At 38.6% G+C, this 18,548-nt stretch overlaps 2 protein-coding genes across 3 annotated transcripts; both read right to left on the reverse strand.

The window, feature by feature from the left end:
• Positions 1-1,814: 1,814 nt before the first annotated feature.
• LOC113106885 (E3 ubiquitin-protein ligase RNF165) lies at positions 1,815-13,739 on the reverse strand. 2 transcript variants are annotated; one of them, XM_026268898.1, is made up of 8 exons: positions 12,941-13,739; positions 8,565-8,874; positions 6,691-6,813; positions 6,487-6,610; positions 6,311-6,415; positions 6,124-6,219; positions 5,062-5,165; positions 1,815-4,978 (listed from the first exon to the last, which is right to left on the reverse strand). In XM_026268898.1, exons 1-8 carry the CDS (start codon positions 12,999-13,001, stop codon positions 4,861-4,863), a joined length of 1,041 nt encoding a protein of 346 aa, XP_026124683.1. In that variant the 5' UTR covers positions 13,002-13,739; the 3' UTR covers positions 1,815-4,860. The 2 variants fall into 2 exon arrangements, with proteins under 2 accessions (XP_026124683.1, XP_026124682.1); XM_026268897.1 differs by having other exon boundaries at positions 6,691-6,816.
• Positions 13,740-13,843: 104 nt separating this feature from the next.
• Positions 13,844-17,543, reverse strand: LOC113106886 (phospholipid phosphatase 1-like). Its single transcript, XM_026268899.1, has 6 exons — positions 17,229-17,543; positions 15,990-16,141; positions 15,620-15,891; positions 15,410-15,467; positions 15,135-15,311; positions 13,844-15,063 (listed from the first exon to the last, which is right to left on the reverse strand). The coding sequence occupies exons 1-6, from the start codon at positions 17,332-17,334 to the stop codon at positions 14,944-14,946; spliced, it is 885 nt and encodes a 294-aa protein (XP_026124684.1). The 5' UTR covers positions 17,335-17,543; the 3' UTR covers positions 13,844-14,943.
• Positions 17,544-18,548: the final 1,005 nt, after the last annotated feature.

The following is an 18,548-nucleotide window of genomic DNA, read 5'->3' on the forward strand; positions in this document are numbered from 1 at the left end:
GACAACTCTGCAAAAAGCCTTTGCTTCGTGGTTAAAAAGTGGCATCGTCATCGGACAAAGTTAAGTCATAACGCCGTTTAACAAATTTTGGCGTCTTCATAAGCGCATTCTATATATAACGTCTATTTAAATTGTTCAGATGAGCAAATCACGAGGTTTTCTTGCATGATTAGCATTTTAATTGTTTGGTCAGACGGTTCATATATTGATCTATATATTCACGTTCATAAATCGGGGATTAAACGTGGAATTTATCTTTTGTATGCTAAATATGTAAATAATATGTGCACAGTACCTATAACTGCGCTTTACATTTTGCAAGATTGACATGCTAAATGGCTAACTGACCCGGTTTACTCTCATCTTAACAAAATTGATAAGAGTTCCTTGCGTTTACGAACGACATGTATCTGTTTAATCAACTCGACATGTATACCGGTTTAGTCCTTTCGTTCACGAATGAGAGCTCTCGATCTCTGAGACTCATATGAAACTCGCTCATTGTGGATGACAACTCTGAAAAATTCTTCATGAATGAGTGTAAACCGAGAACGATTCGTTCGCCTAGAAGATTCATTCGAAAAACGATTCTTTCACGAACGACATGCCACTACAACAACGCACGGTCTTCGCCGCTAGTGGAGGCAGCATTGAACTGCGCCACGGCTGAAAAAGCGAGAGAGGTTTACTGCGCTGAGAACTGGAGCACGGCTGCGATCCAGCATTATAATAGAGCCCGGTCCTGGCGAGAAAATCGTGTTGCCGAGTGAGGCGAGCTCAAGGATTTGCACGAGCTTTTGGCCACAACGTGTGGCTTGGCGAGAAGAGCAGCTGACGCGATGACGCTTGTTGGTGTTCGGCGGATAGATATCTTCGTCGGAAGGAAGATTGGGCCTGTGATAAGATGACGGACAGCGCGAACCGAATGCTGACAGAGCGAACCGAATGCTGACAGAGCGAACCGAATGCTGACAGACGGTCTATGCCGAAAAACTGTCGTGGGACAGGAGGTAGGAAGACTGGATATATATACGCGTGCGTGCTATAAGATGATTAGCTAAACGAGATGCACCTGTACCAAATTGGATGATTATCTGATCGTGCTTCTCCCGAACTTTGTTAATAAAACCACATTCAAATCAAAGTAGGCGGGATTTACTGTTCAAATAATACGCGCGCAAACCAAACTCCAGCACGCGCCGCTTTTTAACGAAAGAGTGTGAGGCGAAATGTAAGTAACTAAACATTTAATATTTGACAACTTTTTCGAGACAGAAATATTAAACGAAAGATAGAACTGTAAAGTTATTCAAAGTATTTGCGTACTACGGAGCCTACGACTTCTGTGGTCAAATTTCGTCGTTTGAAATTAAATTTATCATTCGTAATTTAATGTTATGAGACAATATATTTATTTACTTTTTATTTCCCTATTGTCCCCCACACAACATATTTATACACTTACAGTGTCATAAAAATTCATCTATTTCTTTTGTACATAGCTTTGTCTACATATTTTGATTTTCAGCAATGTGCACTTTAAAATAATGTCAACAAGTTTAATTTGAAAAATAGAAATTAAGTTATTTTGTTTACTCTGAACCACATGTTGTGACTTTAATGTGCACTAAGGACACTCACCTTTGACCCGAGACCTGACCTCTTGCACGTTTGGTGTTGTATGTGTTCTCAAGTGACCAAGACCACAAGTATTGTGACAGGTCCTCGACCGCAGTATTATTAAGACTCAGTACATCCATTATTCACCATGTACATGACGTTAACTGTGCATGAAACAATGAAAAATATTTTTAGCCATTTTCAACATTTTATTTGAAAAAACACATACAAAAAGGGTCATATACAAGACAAGAAATTAAAAAAGAAAGAAAATTTGGGTTAAGCTATGCAACTTTTTGCATCATCATTAGTAATAAATACAGTACAAAATCCACCAAAAGTGAATCTATGATTTTTTTTTTAATGCAATATACACGTATCTAGTTATCATACATTATAATCACCAAGCTATTGCTTAAATATTGTCAATACATATTTTTCTACTTGAGCTATAAAATATTCATGTCAGAAAACATTGCGCAGTAACAGCACACAGCAGTGTCTTATACAAAGAGCCACTTCCCTTTCACTGGCAGGTTATTCAACTATTTTTTTTTCTTTTTTCTTTTAATGTCAGCAGCAGAAAAACATCAGAAATATTTATGGTAAAATATTTTAACATATGTATCCATTCTCATACGCATATTAAAACCTGAGAAAGACATGCATTACAGAGCTTGTGCTTTAGGATCTACGGTTCAGTCTGTTAGCGAAACATGATACTACTATTGCTTATGTCCAAAATCTGCTGGAGAGATGGATCAAATCAAGAGACTTTAAGGCTACACAGGCTAGAAACACAAATCGTAAAATATAAAGCCATTGTTATTTTTTTGTCTATTTCGGCGCAACCATGTTGAAAAAAAAAAAGTTTCGTATGGCAGAAAAAAAACGCTTATTTCATCGGAAATAAGAGTCATCTGCAGTATCGGTGTGTTTCTACTGTAAACACAACGCCGTATTGGCAGATTTATATTGGGGGGGATCCAAGCTAAATAACCGTACGCGCTAAAATCGTGGAATTTGATAAACGTACGGTAGCTACGCTAGAATGTGCCAAAACACGACCTGCATTCAGACATTTAAAGCCCCTCTTATGAAGTACCGATACGTAAAGGAAATCTGCTACTTATGGGAAAAATAAGCATCACTTTAAATCCCGATTAAAAATACAGGATAAATCGACCCAAAGTTAAAGCCAGATGGGGACAAGACAAGCAGCTATAATCAATCACAGTAAGCGCTGAACTCACTCCTCACTACTGAAAACACTGAAAACAGATTCACGGCCTGGAATCGCCGGCTCGCTTCAGAGCGACGAAACGAGCGGACGATGTTCGCAGTAGGCAAAACCAGGAGAGACATGCAAAACAATTCCAGTCCATTGAACAGTTTGCCTACGAGCTCACATCTGAAATTGCATTAATGGAATGTGACCAAGAAAACTACAGCACCACGCCCTCGGGGGAGATTTTACCTTGTTTTGACACTTATGCCCCCTAAAGTACAACCACATGCAAGCAAAGCACTCCCATTAAAGTATAGCACAATGAGGTATTTATACACACGTTATGCTGACGCAAATAAATAAACCGACCGATTACATTGCGATACTAGTTCAGAACTTAAATACGCACTCATAGTAGGTAAAGTTAGTCATAAATAATGATTGTTAAATACTTAAGGCATTTCGACGCACAATATCATGTGTAAACTATAAAACGCAGACGGACGATGAGAAAAGTTCACGCGATACACGGCGGATCGCAAACAAGAACGCGCTTCCAACTTTTTAGCCTCCAAGCCGCTGAACGCTTGAATTAAGGATAAGTTTTGAAAGCAAAGTCAAGAAGGTTATTTCGCAGAACACTCTACAAAGACATCTGAAATGCTACGAAAAAACAGTCACGTACATTTAAAGTGGTCAGTGAGGCAACAACTATCATTACGCAAAGAACTGTGCTGTTAAAGAGTCTGTTCCCTTGTTAGTTTTTTCATTTCTTCTCTTTTTTTTTTTGGACTGAGTGCACGATACGCAAGGAAACTGAGTGCAAATGCAAAAAGCAGGGAAAGGGAAACAATCACACGACCCCATCAGAAATTGAGTGCATTTACAAAAATAACCACTAACTACATTAAGACGACAAAAAATTACTTGTTTGTTTTTGCCAGCATTGCAGCTACTAGTCGAGACACTGAACCAGCCTCGCACACAGGTTGGCAACAGTAGGAAAAAGAAGAAATCAAACGAGAAATCATGATCATGAAGAAGAGCTTAGAAAAGTTATGTTTGGTTTCTATAAAACGAATGGCTTTACTCCCTTGTCATGTCCTCTAGAAATGGCAGCAAACATGTTTCATGCACATTATGACTCTACAGATGCTGCTTTACGACCAAGCGAGACTACGAGTCACAGCGCGAATGGAAACACGGAGTTATGCCGTTAGTATTTAACGTGTGCTTGTGCTACAGGCATTAAGGTACATATTTCACTCGTAGTGACTTCGGAGACGCATCGAGAACACAGTGTCTTCAGGATTAGTAGAATATCGCGCAGGAAACGTCCTCATGCATGTCGACCTCTCGTCAGAAGAACCTCTCGCTTCAACATGCATTTGGTGAATACGATCCTCAAGGCATCACAAGCACAAAATGCGGACTGTCACGGTTCATATCAAGCCTGGCCTTACGGTTTTACATATGGGCATCAAGCATCACCTCCGATAATTACAGACACGACGACGGAGCGTTTTTAAATACAGGGTCATTGTTCTACTCTTATGGTTCTCTCATTCGCTAATGACTTTGATTCCCGTTGTTTTTTTGTTTTTTTTCACAAATGATTCGTTCAACTACATTTAAAGTTCATGACCAACCACGTGTAATATGTTGGACTTTGTGGTGTTCATGATGTAATGCTTCATCTGTGACCTACTGAACACTGAGAACATTTGGTTGGTCTTCATTTGAGACGTTCGGAGTGGCATTTGCCGCTCTAAAAACACACACACATTCAGAGCACTTTGACTGAAACCATCTTCATCGACAGACTCGTTCTTCTCCATGTGCTGGATGGACTCTGTCTTCAGGGCTATCCGTCTTCCCTGTTCTACATCATCAGTTGGCTCAGAAGGCAAAGGTCAGAGGTGAGAGGTGATGGAGATGACACACATTTGGCAAAGTACCCACGAGGGGATGAAGAAAGACAATAGGACTTTTAGCTAGTGCTACACGAGACATCAGCTATCGGGGGACAACTGCGTCTCAATGTCTACCCTGCAGATGGGACACTTCTTATTGGTTGCCAGCCACTGGTCAACACAAGCCTGATGGAAGAGGTGCATGCAGGGTAATCTCCTGCGGAGAGAAAAAACAAAGAATTTGTTGAAAGATTAAGCCACTACACGGGTGAACGAGTTTTGAGTAGAGCGTCAAAGTACCTGACGTCCTCTCCGTCCTCAAGCATCGAGAGGCATATTGTGCATTTCTCATCCGTGTCGAGCTCCTCCTCATCCATGCCAATCTTCAGCTCTAGAGGTCTTCTCTACAAATCACAAGATCAGTTGTTAGTCTTTTAGCACATGCTTTTTAATCCAGAAGAAATGTACGCTTCATTAAATACAGGTTCAACCAGGAGTCAAGAGTAAAACAGTAATGCTAAAATAATCATGCTGTCTAATCAGCATCTTGATATGCCACACCTGTGAGGTGGATGGATTATCTCGGCAAAGGAGAAGTGCTCACCAACACAGATTTAGACAGATTTGTGAACAATATTTGAGAGAAATAGGCCTTTTGTGTACCTAGAAAAAAGTCTTAGATCTTTGAGCTCAGCTCATGAAAAATGGGGGCAAAAACAAAATTGTTGTGTTATCATTTTGTTCAGTGTATGTATGGTTTGTTAGGAGGACAATATTTGGCTGAGATACAACTATTTGAAAATCTGGTTCTTAGAAATGCATATTTCTAATCAAAAATTATTTTTTGATATATTTATGGTAGGAAATTTACAAAATATCTTCATGGAACATGATCTTTACTTAATATCCTAATGATTTTTGACATAAAAGAAAAATGTATAATTTTGATACAATGTGGCTATTGCTACAAATATACCCCAGAGACTGCTTTTGTGCTGTAGGGACACGTACTAAAAAGTGAATAAAAGTTGTTAATTCTCCAGCAACATTCACTTTACAAACCCACATCATATGTATTTTAAATTGATGCAGGTTTGTTCAAAGTGTTGATTTTTGGTAAATGGCATGGAAAACCCACGGAGGCTCAATCTGACCCCAATACCATTCATTACCACAATTTGTACATCCTTTCCAAAACACAACTGTATCGAATATTTGCAGACAAACTCACAAAATTATAAGTAGTAGTTTCAAGTTATTGACCCCAACACAATTGGAGGATAAGGAATATAATTATGCAAGGATGTAACAAATGTCGACACATAACAGTCTTGACAGGAACTTTTTAATCTGTGGATTTACTTTTTTATACTTGTGAGGAAAAGTAAACCTCTCGATGGTGGTCTGCACAGCTCCTCTGTTCACATTGCCCAGTCTGTCCTCCAACTGCAGGAGCTCCTGGAATCAAACCCACATTCATGATGACACGAGATGATGATTAACTGTGAAGCAGAAGATGTGTGATCAAGAACACCAAGTGTGATGGTACCTCGTAACTCTCCCGCACGGCAGACGCATGGCGAGACGGACTGAGGCTTTGGAGAGCCAGCAGATGTAACTGAGGATACGGATAGTTTCTGATCTCATGGAAAACCTGTGAAGAACAGCATTAATCAACATTCGACATCAGTGAAGCAGAATGTAACTGTATCCAGGGAAACTGACCACTTGTGCTGAGGTGGTGTTCCTGGGGAAGTGGTGCAGTCGTGGAGAGGTCAGGTAATGCTGATAATGTTGAGTAAGGGGAGAGACGTGGTACTGAGGCAGGGCTGGATCCACACTCAGATCCCTGTATGTGAACATAGTAACGATGTCAGTCGGTCAAAGCCAAACGGTACTAGCCTATCAAGTCACTGAAAACAGACGTACCAGTCCGTTCCTTCGGCAAGGTAGCGCGGCTGCTGCGGCGGTGGGGGAATGTGAATGGATGGAGGGTATTCATACGGCGGCCGCAGCGTCTGCGGATGGGTAAGGGTTCGGTCTGGAGCATGTCTGCTGGAAGAATGCATGGACCGATTATCATAATATACCAGAAAAACTAATATTTAACTAGTTTGGATATGAAAATAACCACTGATGTATTCTTCTCAGTAAGTCAGTACAGGTGAAACTACTAGATTTCATCACCATAATTCCCCAGGTGACTGATTACATTAGGAATTTAGGAATCAAGTTTTCTGAAATGTTATGTTTATATTTGCACTACATTTCCAGAGTAGAAGTCTGAACATTGGTTTCAAAATTCTTTGTTGTCATATTAGAGTTCTTAGAGACTTTTACTTTGTATTTTAAAAAGTACAGTCTAAAGACAGAAAAAAAGAATAGGAATTAAACTTAAAAGTGCTGCTGGAGCGGAGAAAAAGCTATAAAGTGTGGAAAAGATAAACACTTAAAAGTGTATTTTGGATTAATTCCACTAGTCTTGAGCAACACTAAAAAAAAATTATTCTATCTCAATTTATTTTTCTTGCCACATCAGTAGATATTTTTGCTTGTTTTAAAGGGGGGGTGAAATGCTCGTTTTCACTCTGGAGGCGTGACGTGTGGGCGGAGCTAAAGAATCACGAGCGACAGTTGCTTTGAGAGCGTTTGGAAGCTGTGACAGCTGTGAAGGCTGAAACTGAACGAGAGCAGCAGCAGCAACGACTCACTCCGAGTGGGGCTCGAACCCGGGTCTCCGATGGGAGGCGGACGCACTAACAAGGAGGCAGAGATATTTTAAGCAGTTTTACTCACCGCCTGCGGTTCCAACACACAATCGTAACCCTTTTTCGTTGGGATTGCATCATCCTTAAGAAATAAACGATACGCAAATCCGTCGTCAAACTGGGCTTTGTTTGTAAAACAAGCATTTTAGAAATGCAGGGAACAAACACAAACACTTGCACAACTCCGTTGATGCTCTGTAAAAATAAACTCCATCCACTGGTCCCTTAATGCTGTATTTTCTTTGGTAATCTGTGCAGGGTTGTCTTGCCCTGGCAACCAAAATCACACTGCTTTTTTGTGACATTTCGCGACACTCTCGCTCTGATCAGTGAAGTCTGTTGTGCTCTCAGTGCTCTGCTATACGGGAGCGCGTTCTTCCGGCAGAAGTGCCTCAGGACCCATATAAGGAAATTCCGCTCCATCTAACGTCACACAGAGCCATACTCGAAAACTTTCCGAAACTTGTGACAAACTGGAAGGAGTATTTTTGGAACAGAAATACTCCTTCAAACGTACAACTTAATTTTTGAAACTTTGTTCATGTTTAGCATGGGAATCCAACTCTTTAACAGTGTGAAAAACTCAGTATGCATGAAATAGCATTTCAGCCCCCCCCCCTTTAAGGAAAATTATATATATACAGGGCCTAAAATTAACACTACTCAAGTATGAATTTACTTGTACAGTAAATTCATCATTAGCAGTAATTCTTTGCAGTATTTTTTTCTTCCCGATCTTTAAAACTGCAATTCATCACCTGGCCACTATAGGCTGGCTGCAAAAGGGAGTCAATCTCATAGACTCTCCATGTTAAAATGACCAACTTTACCACAGTAAAAACATTTACAGCCTGGAACAAAAAGTGGTTTCAGTCTATATAGCAAATTTGCCCTTCGTGACAACTGTGAGTAGGGTTTATTTTTTTAAAAGCTCATTCGTTTAAATTATATTAAAACTCAAAGTTCTGCATAATGAAGGGCGTGGCCACTTGAGTGACAGGTGGATTGCCGCTGTAGTTGAAAACGCTGTCATACCTGGGCTGTGGAAGTATCCTCCTGTGCTGGGCCTCCAGGATCTGCTGCTGGATGAGGTATTGCTGGTGTAAAGCCTGAGGTAGGAAGGACGGGGGTGGGATGTCCTGGAACGGTGGAGCTGGTATGTGGTTGAGGGGTGGATGTAACGCCGTGGCTGGCTGGTGCGTGGGGCCGAGATGATGGCTCATTCCTGTCTGAGATTGTCCTGGATGGGGCATTGGGAAATCAACAGGGATCTGGGCCTGGGGGCCAACGTGGAAATGCCGGCAAGAGGTAGCATGACTGTGCTGATGCCTGTTAAAATGAGATCCTGCAACAACAATGACAGCAAAGTGAATTATGAATGGGATTAAACCGCTGCTGGACGCTGGCCTTCCTCCTTCCTGGAGAAATCAATCATCAGCAGTGGGGTGTGATGGGAAATCAGGAGTGAAGGTGAGCTAATTGTGCTTCGTGTTAATATTTTGGTTTTGGATGCTAGTATTCACACAGTTAGTGTTTTGGATTGGAAATCAAACTTATTATTGGATATAAATATCTTATATATATATATATATATGATCAGACAGTGTGAACTGTTAACTGAAGTCAGTGACCAATTAATGTAAATATCAAGACATCAAAACTAGTTCAACCTCTCAGATTTGGTGGTTACATTTTGTTCATTTTCTTCTATCCAAACACAATACCCCTATTTGTTTTTTCCAACAATTTTAAGTCGCTTTGGATAAATGTGTCTGCATAAATGACTAAATGTAAATGTCATCTTTTAATGTATGTTCACGTATTCACAACATTTCGGTCCTGTGACCTTCATCAGGCATAAGTAACAGAAGTTAAAAAGTTACAACCGGTCCTGGAAAAAAGTTTGATAACTATCTTGTAAGACTAGTTTTAAAAGGTCACTGAACTTTTCAGGTTTCACTTTCAATGTAGAATTGTGGCTCTTTTGGAAACCAAACTGTGCGGTTTTCAACTGGTTCCAAAACCACTAAAGCACAACCCTTAAGATAAAGATTACACTGATGATGCTACAAAGCATTAAAACAAATATATACCACTAACCCTAGACCTAGCACCAGTAGTACATACAGATATGATCAGATCCATCACTGACTTTTCTTAAGCCTCAACTTTTCTTGACTGATTTGTGATTGAGTCGTCCAATGAAATTGGCTGTTTAACGGTTTTAAATAATCTTGCATAAATAAACCGTATTCTACAGTGTCTTCTCACCTCGGCAGAGCAGATGTGAACGGTCTACAGTTATTTAGCGACTTCCCAAAAGCAGAATGAGAGATGGAGATCCTGGACAGCTGAAGGAATCCACAGCTGCTTTAGGTTCTCAGCCAAATGTCTGACTAAGCAGTAAAGGATTGGGTTTAGACCAAAGCTGCTGTTTTTATGCGAGCTGTTAGCCCGTCACACATTAACAATGAAGGGACTTGCGTTTTCTAGCGACAGAACTTTGGATACGTGTGTGGGAACTATTTTCCAAAGCAATATCCATGTGCTGACAAAACAAAATCTCAAAGCCAATGACATCTCAATGTGTAAATCTTCCTAAATCAACATGCTCTGTTGCTTCTGGAACAACAATCATAGTCCAGACCTCATCCTTTGAGTGCATGTCCTGAAGTGATAGACTTAAGTCTGAAATCTGTTTGGTCGATAGGATTGTTAGGACTCTTTACTCTTAGGAACATGTTTAGTGGATTTATCCAAGTGGAGTGATTAAACCTTCAACTCTCAACATTCAGTTTGGTTCATAGAGGCAAAATAACATCAGAAGCAGAAGAAATCACAGGAACCCAAGGCTTTTGCTGGTGCAGGGGCAAGGCATGCAGTTAGCATGCTTTATTATGAGCTGACGTGAATATTAATTTGAGTAATGATTGCGTTCAATAGAATGTACCAGCATGACTGTAACTCGTGTTTTAAAAGGCTAACTTTACATGTAGGAAATGTCCTTCCTTCAGAAGTATTACTGATGTTTCACTGTATTAATGATGAAAGACAGGTGAATGTTTGAGACTGAGTTCGTGGTGTTGTGAAGGAGTTTTCTGTTGGCTACTTACAAGACAACAAATGAATGAGGAAATGAATCAATGCACCATTTTATGGCTTTGAGAACACTTCAGAATTCATTTATGAGAAAGAAAACGATCATAGTAGAAATGGGGGGAAGAAAATGAGACAGGAAAGCAGAATTATCCATCTCTCCGCTCTTACTTTCTGCTGGCAGATACACAAAGACTTCAGAATGAAGGAATCGAAAACACATAAACCTAAATCACCAAATGAAATCATGTATAATGTGTCACCGTCACACAGAAATGAGACGTGGCCATCGCTCATTGTGCATTAGTGAGAAAAGATTCAATCACAGAGATGAAATGTGTGGATATACCTGGACACACCACAGAGAAAGGCCACGTTTACATTGCATCCGGATCATTTACAGTGAGAAGACTTAAAGGTGCAGCGTTAAAACCGTGATTGGAAATGTATCCAGTAGGATCTCATTCAAACTGTGGAGGTCTACGGTTATCGTGAACGCACACTGCACCTTTAAGTGCCTCAGTGATGAGAGTAAATGACCACAGATCAACTCACTGAGATCTCATGATGAATAAAAGCAAGGAAATCCACTCACAGCAGAGGGAGGTGGGTGGGGGGGTGGAGACAATAAATGGAAATCAGCAAGAAGCACACTGGAGGTTAGGAAAAATACTATATTCTTTATTGAAAAATATTAGTATATGTGGATTTGTGTCATAATAATAATAAGTCCATGCAACAAATAAAACAACATTGACCGATAGCAAGGCCCACCATGCTCAGTACAGGGTTAACAGAACAAAAGCAACATCCAATGAGCAGATGCATCGGCTACAGCACGTTACAGTACAGCAGGGTACATCTTTACTACAGAAAGATTACATTGGAGTCTATTCAATGTAGAATTAAAATAATATGAATAATGTGATTCATGCATTGACGTCTATTACCAGAACAAAAGGTAAAGAAACCACAACCAAACAATAGACATTTGCATTGCTCTAATAGAGGATCTCAGTAGCAGTGCAGGAAATCAACATCCCTGCCAAATGGATGGCATTTTGGACGCAATTTGGATTCAGTGCAATTGGAGCCAATCATTCGTTAGTTGGCGTGTTGCTTCATTAGGTGTTTTTTGTGCTTTTGCTCAAATCATGATTGTGAATGATCGTGTAAAATCAAAAGGGCGATGGATGAAGCACACACTATGTATGTGACAGCTAAAGGTTTTTGCGATCATCTGAGCACAAAATGCATCCATTTTACAGGAATTTACATACATGTTGACTACCAAAGCTGGATGGGACATACATAAGTCACTCTTCTAAAGCTACTGATGTGGGTTAAACTACAGCACTTGACATACAGACAGCTCTAAATGTGTTAGCTCTGGTTTTAGTGTGTGTTTGTTCTCAGGAAGGGAGCAGATCTGAGATGTTTGTCGTCTTCTGATGGAAATAGGAAATGAGGAGGGATCAGAACACAGATGATCATTAAAACACAATGATCTGATAATGCAGAATGTAGATTCAGCCTCCATAGACTATGAGACAGGAGATAAGAACAGAAATAAAGCACATGAAATCAAACTATGAGACAGGAGATCAGAAACAGAAATCAAAAAAGCTTCATGGAATCAGTGATGGAGGTAAAGTTAGCAGCTCAACTTATAACTAGTTTCCTCATTAGACGAACAACACGCAGGTGTGGATGATTAAGCGGAGTTTAAAAAAAAACACATTAGCTTTGTTTGTTTGATGAACTGCAGATACTTTCTGAGGCGGTCACAAACCTAGCCAAAACACTTATTGTATTCGTAAATTTAATACAAATGATCATTACAAGACTGTATTGAATAACTGAACTGATGTATTGATGTTTTATTTGTTGACCGTTGAGCTCAGGCCTGAATTAGCATCTTTAGCTTTCTGAGGTAAAAACCAAACCTAACAAATAAACCTCAACAAGTACACACAGCGCTCAAATACACGATAAAACGTATCGACAATCTGTCAGATAAAATTAATATCCTTCATATAAGCCAGTTGATTTATTTTAAATGCATTTAAAAGTGAAATCTGATGCGGAAAGCGTCCTTCGATCGGCTAGCTAACAGATTAAGGTTACCTCAGATCCGAATCAAACCTCACCGATTCGCTTAAAAAAAGTTCCAAATAGCCTGGTTTTTATTGAATATCTCCTCAGCAAGGACCTCACAGAAGCATATAGATCAGTTGTGGGGATTAATAACCATGCATTAAACACGCAAAGGCCCTCAGATGTGATCTGATCGTGAATTAATGTGTTATAAATACCTCTATTTCTCACAGAGCCAAAGACAGGAAGAACCAGATATCCGACATGAACTAACACCATCCTTCAGATCTTCTGTTTGATGAATACAGACTGTAAACGGAGGAATAAATAATGTACATTCAGCGGGATCATATGCAGTCAGTCACCGCGAGGACAAAGAACAGCGGCGGCGGCGTTCGATTCGCCTGCTGAGTCAGTTCGAACGAACCGAGTCGCGAAGCATGTACGATAGGATTGATCGAATCCGCGAGTCGCGTTTTTAACGGCTTCGATTCGAACGATCCGTTCATACGAACCGAGTGAACCAAACTGACCAAAGCTCGAATCCAGCACATTAATCTGACCGCTAGAGTCGCCACTGAGAACAAAAGTATTATGTTGATTATTAATAACTACAGCCACAGTTGGTCTGCCAGAGCTTTAATTGCAAAACAACAACAACAAATATTTTACAGTACCATGTTTCATTAGTTTACTAGCACAGTTGCCAATTAATTAAAAATAAAGCAGGTTAAAGAAAATATTTTTGTACATGATGCATGCAAAGTTACATATTAAGGTATTAATTGCAAAAATTGTTATTCAAGTACTTGGTTATTTACAGCTTGTGGTCTAACCATTTGCATTAAAAATAACAATAAAAATTAAAAACAAAACCCACAAAATTCATTTAATTCATTTAGCATCAAACATCATAAAACAACCACGTGTGTATGTATATATATATATATATATATATATATATACATATATATATATATATATATATATATATATATATATATATATAAAAACAAATGAATAAGATGAAAAAAATAATATATACAAAAAATAATAATTCATTCAATACTATGAGACACTTTGGTTGTTCATTATTGGCCCATACCTACTTTTCTTTTTTACAATTTGACAAAAAAAGAAAAGAAAAAAAAACTTTAAACAACAGAAAAATCATTAAATAGTGTCTTAGAGTCAAGTGTACAATCCGTTTTTTGTTTTTTACCTGGATAACAGCAATGCCATAGAAAATAAATGTTTGGGTCCCCACAGAACCTTTCAGTGAACCATCTTTTCTTAATGTAAAGAAACACTTGAATAATAAAAAAAATCTTTTTCCACTACAATGGATCCAATGCAATGGAAAAGGTCCCATACATGTTAAAGGTTTACCATTAAACCATCGTTTCCAGTGAAGAAGCTTTAATTTTTATCTGTTTTAAATGTGAACCATCCTGATTCAAAATCAAGTGGGAAAACAGCAATCTGGATTCCTGAAAGAACAGTAGGAACTGAAACGCTCACTGCTCAAGAGTGCACTGCAGCAAAGGTTTAACATTTAGTTGCATGATGGGAATGTTTTTCTTTTACGTTCTTATACTGCACTATTCCCAATGACATTCATGATTCACTGACACTGCATACACTCTGAGCAGGAACCTTTAGTTAGAATAAATAACCCCATGAGGTCTGGAAGAAAAAAGAAACCAACACTGACACAAATACTGCCAAGAGTATATATATGTGTGACCCTGGAGCACAAAACCATAAAGGTCCATTTAAATTTGAGATAATATTTCCATTGATATATGGTTTGTTAGGAAGACAAATATTTGAAAATCTGGAATCTGAGGGAGCAGAAAAATCTAAATATTGAGAAAATCATCTTTAAAGTTGTCCAAATTAAGTTCTTAGCAATACATATGACTAGTTTTCATGTATTTATGATAGCAAGTTTACTTCATGGAACATGATCTTAATATCCTAATGATTTTTGGCATAAAAGAGAAATGTATAATTTTGATCCATACAATGTATTGTTCTCTATTGCTACAAATGTGACTGTTTTGTGCTGCAGGGACACATGTGACACATTGTTGCACTGCCGCTGTATTTATCATGATATTCTTCTCTATATATATAATGCTGTGCATTATGAAAAATTACCTTTTTCCCCAGTAAAACTATAAAAATGAAGCGAATGGGTTGTGGAAAGGATTGCATGTTACTCTGTGCTGCCGTAGTGGTTCAGCGGATCTGATGTCTCCTGAAGACTCGTGTGTGAGATCTCCTCGTCTTTATCTGACGTGCGTCTGCCGCTGAACAGATCCGATACGAAGAACACCTGCGTTGAGAGAGAAGTGCGATGGTTACAGCATGCCATGCGTTTATTAAAGAGCGTACAGCTTCACTCACAGTAAACAGTGCCACGGCGGCTCCCTGAACGAATCCAGTGAGAACGTCACTCCAGTGGTGTTTATAATCAGAGACGCGCGACAGACCCACGTAAAGACACACGGCGATGAAAGAGAACTGCAGAGTCGGACGAACCAGTCGAGCCCAACCTGCTCTCAGTCTAGACTGAAGATACAGCTGAAGAGAGAAACACAGATTTATATGATAACATCACTAAAGGCACGGTTAGAAAACGCCTTCAACTTAATGAAGTACTGTCATAAAAACACACTCACAGCAAGAAACAGCATACAGTACATGGAGAATGATGAGTGACCAGAATAAAAGGAAAGCCTGTCGGAAGAAGGTCGTGTGTCACAATTAGCAAATCGGATGCAATGTGTTCGTTTCCTAAACCAAACAATGCACTCGCAGATTAAAGCGTAAAATTAATTGTACTTTCTGAATGGGAGTGTAGTTGTAGTTGCATTGTTTTGCATTCTCACCGGCCTTCATTGACGATGACTGGATCTCCTGTGCATGTGAAGTTCTCAATATAACCCGATTTACAGTCGATGAGGCTCCAGTCTGGTTTACACACGGTCAGAAAGTGCGGTCGCAGACGGCCGATGGTGTACTTGGCGATATCAGTCAGAGACTGACTCAACGCCGCTCCGAACACGAATGATCCTACGGCCTTGTACACACACACTATATACTCATAACTGAAAGAAGCTCTGGAGCGCAGATACAAGGAAAAACACTCACTGAAGATTATCTGTGGAGAGGAGGGAACAAAACACATGATGTTTAGATCAACTAATGGCTCATATTCACAAAGCACTTGATCTTACCAGAAAGCAAGCGAACACTTACTAATAACAGCGCGAATGGAATCATTATCCCCATCAGTAACTGGTAGGATATGGTGTCTTCTTTAAAAGGGTACCTGATGGAGTCATCGCTGCAAAAAAAGCCTCTTTGGAATGGCGTGTGCTGAATATTCAATATCGCAAAAGGAAGTCCAGCTGCGACAAAGACAAAGCACAAAAGAGAAGCAATGAATCATCGCAAGTTTTGATAAGAAATCACAGTCTCAACACTGAACAGTTTCCTCATCCACAGATTTCTATGCATGATGCATGAGTAATTTGCATTTAATTCCACAACTTTTTTAAATTCAAGACGTTCTGGTTTGATTTAAGACCTTTTAGGGCCTTAATTAAGCAACTATTAAGACCGTTATGATACCTGCAGAAAAACGTTAGCTATATCATCATTCATGGAACATTTTTTATTTTATTTTTACGTTATTACTTCTTGCTTTATAATTAGAATTAGAAAAATCATCCCAAAGTAATGTTCCCATGATGCATGTAAAATCATAACACAAAATAATCCCTTAATGTGTTCTCAAATGTTTGCATAACCAAGAAACTTGTTTTTAAATTACATATATATAACTAAGTTCAGAGAGCATTCGCATTTACGAAAATGAACCATGGTTTTATTGTAGTAAATAACATGTTTTTTTGGGGGGCATATTGATAACCATTTGTATAAGCACAGTTTTACTACAAATACCATGATAAACTATCGTTAGTGAAGGGAAACCTGCAGTAAAACTACAGTAAACATAGTTTTTTGGTTTAATTTGTAGTAAAACCATAGTTTAAATTCGTAAGGGTTTAGAAATAACATTGACAGAACATTCTTAGAACATTTTTTTGTTTGCTGGTCCATTTCTACAGTATGAATATAATGTAAACAAACTTATCTGTGAGCAGCTGTACTTTATTTCACTTCATAAAAGAAACTAAAGAACTGTATCTCGATACAAGCGCTTACTCATGATTTTCTGAGCGATAATAAAAGTGTGTATTGTGGTAATTGTGCAATTAATGACGTATGAATAACCTATAATGAGTAAGCGTGGTAATATACATGGATTCAAGTGATTCTGGAACAAATGTATCATCAAAGAGCGGAAGTGAAACATTGTGATACATTGCGTTCCATCAGAATCTCGCGCGGTAACAATAATAACGCAGCTGAGAGAAGCCAGACATCTGTAGAGTTTCTGTTTTTATTCTGAATATGAAAGTGAACTCTTACCGAGCACCACGCAGCTGACGTCCACACAAACACTGAAGATTCCTTTAGTCTCGAACATTCTCGCAAACACACTTCTGGAGCCTTTGGAGAACTTATAACTGAGCATTTATTTACATCAGACAAAACAATACAGCTCTTTAATATTTTTGTCACGAAAGCATTAGTTAAGCAGAGATAATCGGATCATCGAGTGAAGAAACACCCGACTGCTTCTCCAATCTCTTTTCCGTGGATCATATGTGTTTTATGGCTCTGGCTCGATGTAAGTCGCTGTTTTATCTCCGGTTACTTCACATCGTATGATGGTGAGGTCAATCCCTCCGCCTGTCAATCATCTACAGGCTCCGCCCACCGCTTCCTCTTCCTCTGCAGAGTCACTGATGCCTAAAATAGAGCAGGGCTCCTGCATTCTCATTCAGGTTTCACAACATTCCAAAGATTATTTAAATGTGAAATAAACAGGCTGAAGTCAAGTCAGTTTTATTTATAAAGCCATTAAATACAGATGTTTCAAAGCAGCTTCACATTACAGGAAAACAGTGTTGGTCAGTTTTGTTCAAGTAACAGATTTTAATATCAAGGTTTTGTTTGATTAACAGATTTAAATGTTGGTCGGTTTTGATCAGTTGAATAAAATGTCAGTTTTTTTCTGATGAACAGATATAAATGCTGGTCAATAACATATAGGCCTATTTAGATATCGGTATATATATATATATATATATATTTTTTTTTTTCTCTTTCAAATGACAGATTTAAATATCGGCGGAATTTGTTTGATTAAGAGATTTAACTGTAGGTTGATTTTGTTCAATTAAATTATTTAAATGTTGGTTGATTTTGTTTAATTAACAGATTTAAATATCGGTTGGTTTTGGTGAATTAAATTATTTAAATATCAGTCAATTTAGTTTGATTAACTGATTTAAATGTCAGACGATTTTGTTCAATTAACAGATTTACATTTATTTAAATGTTGGTTGATTTTGTGCAATGAAATTATTGAAATATTAGTTTATTTAGTTTCATTAACAGATTTTGTTAAACATATTGAAATGATGGTTTGTTATGTTCAATTAACAGATTTAAATGTTATTGGGTTTCATTCTAGTGACATGTTTAAAGGGGTCATATGATGCTGCTAAAAAGAACATTATTTTCTATATTTGCTGTAATAAAATAACCCTAATGCTAAAAAAACACATTAATTTCAACATACTGTACTGAAACTCGTCGATTTTTACAAGGTCTGAAAAGTGAGGTGTGCTCTGATTGGCCAGCTATCAAGTATGTTGTGATTGGTCGAATACCTCAAGCATG

Source organism: Carassius auratus, chromosome 8 (assembly GCF_003368295.1).
Source record: "Carassius auratus strain Wakin chromosome 8, ASM336829v1, whole genome shotgun sequence".
Taxonomy (NCBI): Eukaryota; Metazoa; Chordata; class Actinopteri; order Cypriniformes; family Cyprinidae; genus Carassius; species Carassius auratus.

Bases quoted from the DNA above. Each gene is read 5' to 3' on its own strand.
- LOC113106885 (XM_026268897.1), bottom strand. From the start codon at position 13,001: ATGGTGTTAGTTCATGTCGGATATCTGGTTCTTCCTGTCTTTGGCTCT. The intron at 8,875-12,940 runs GTATTTATAACA...TTGTTGTTGCAG, and splicing joins TGGCTCTGTGAGAAATAGAG to GATCTCATTTTAACAGGCAT. The intron at 5,166-6,123 runs GTAAATCCACAG...TGTGATTTGTAG, and splicing joins TTCCTCACAAGTATAAAAAA to AGAAGACCTCTAGAGCTGAA.
- LOC113106886 (XM_026268899.1), bottom strand. From the start codon at position 17,334: ATGCTCAGTTATAAGTTCTCCAAAGGCTCCAGAAGTGTGTTTGCGAGA. The intron at 15,892-15,989 runs GTAAGTGTTCGC...TCCTCTCCACAG, and splicing joins TTCCATTCGCGCTGTTATTA to ATAATCTTCAGTGAGTGTTT. The intron at 15,064-15,134 runs GTGAGTGAAGCT...CTCTCAACGCAG, and splicing joins CCGCCGTGGCACTGTTTACT to GTGTTCTTCGTATCGGATCT.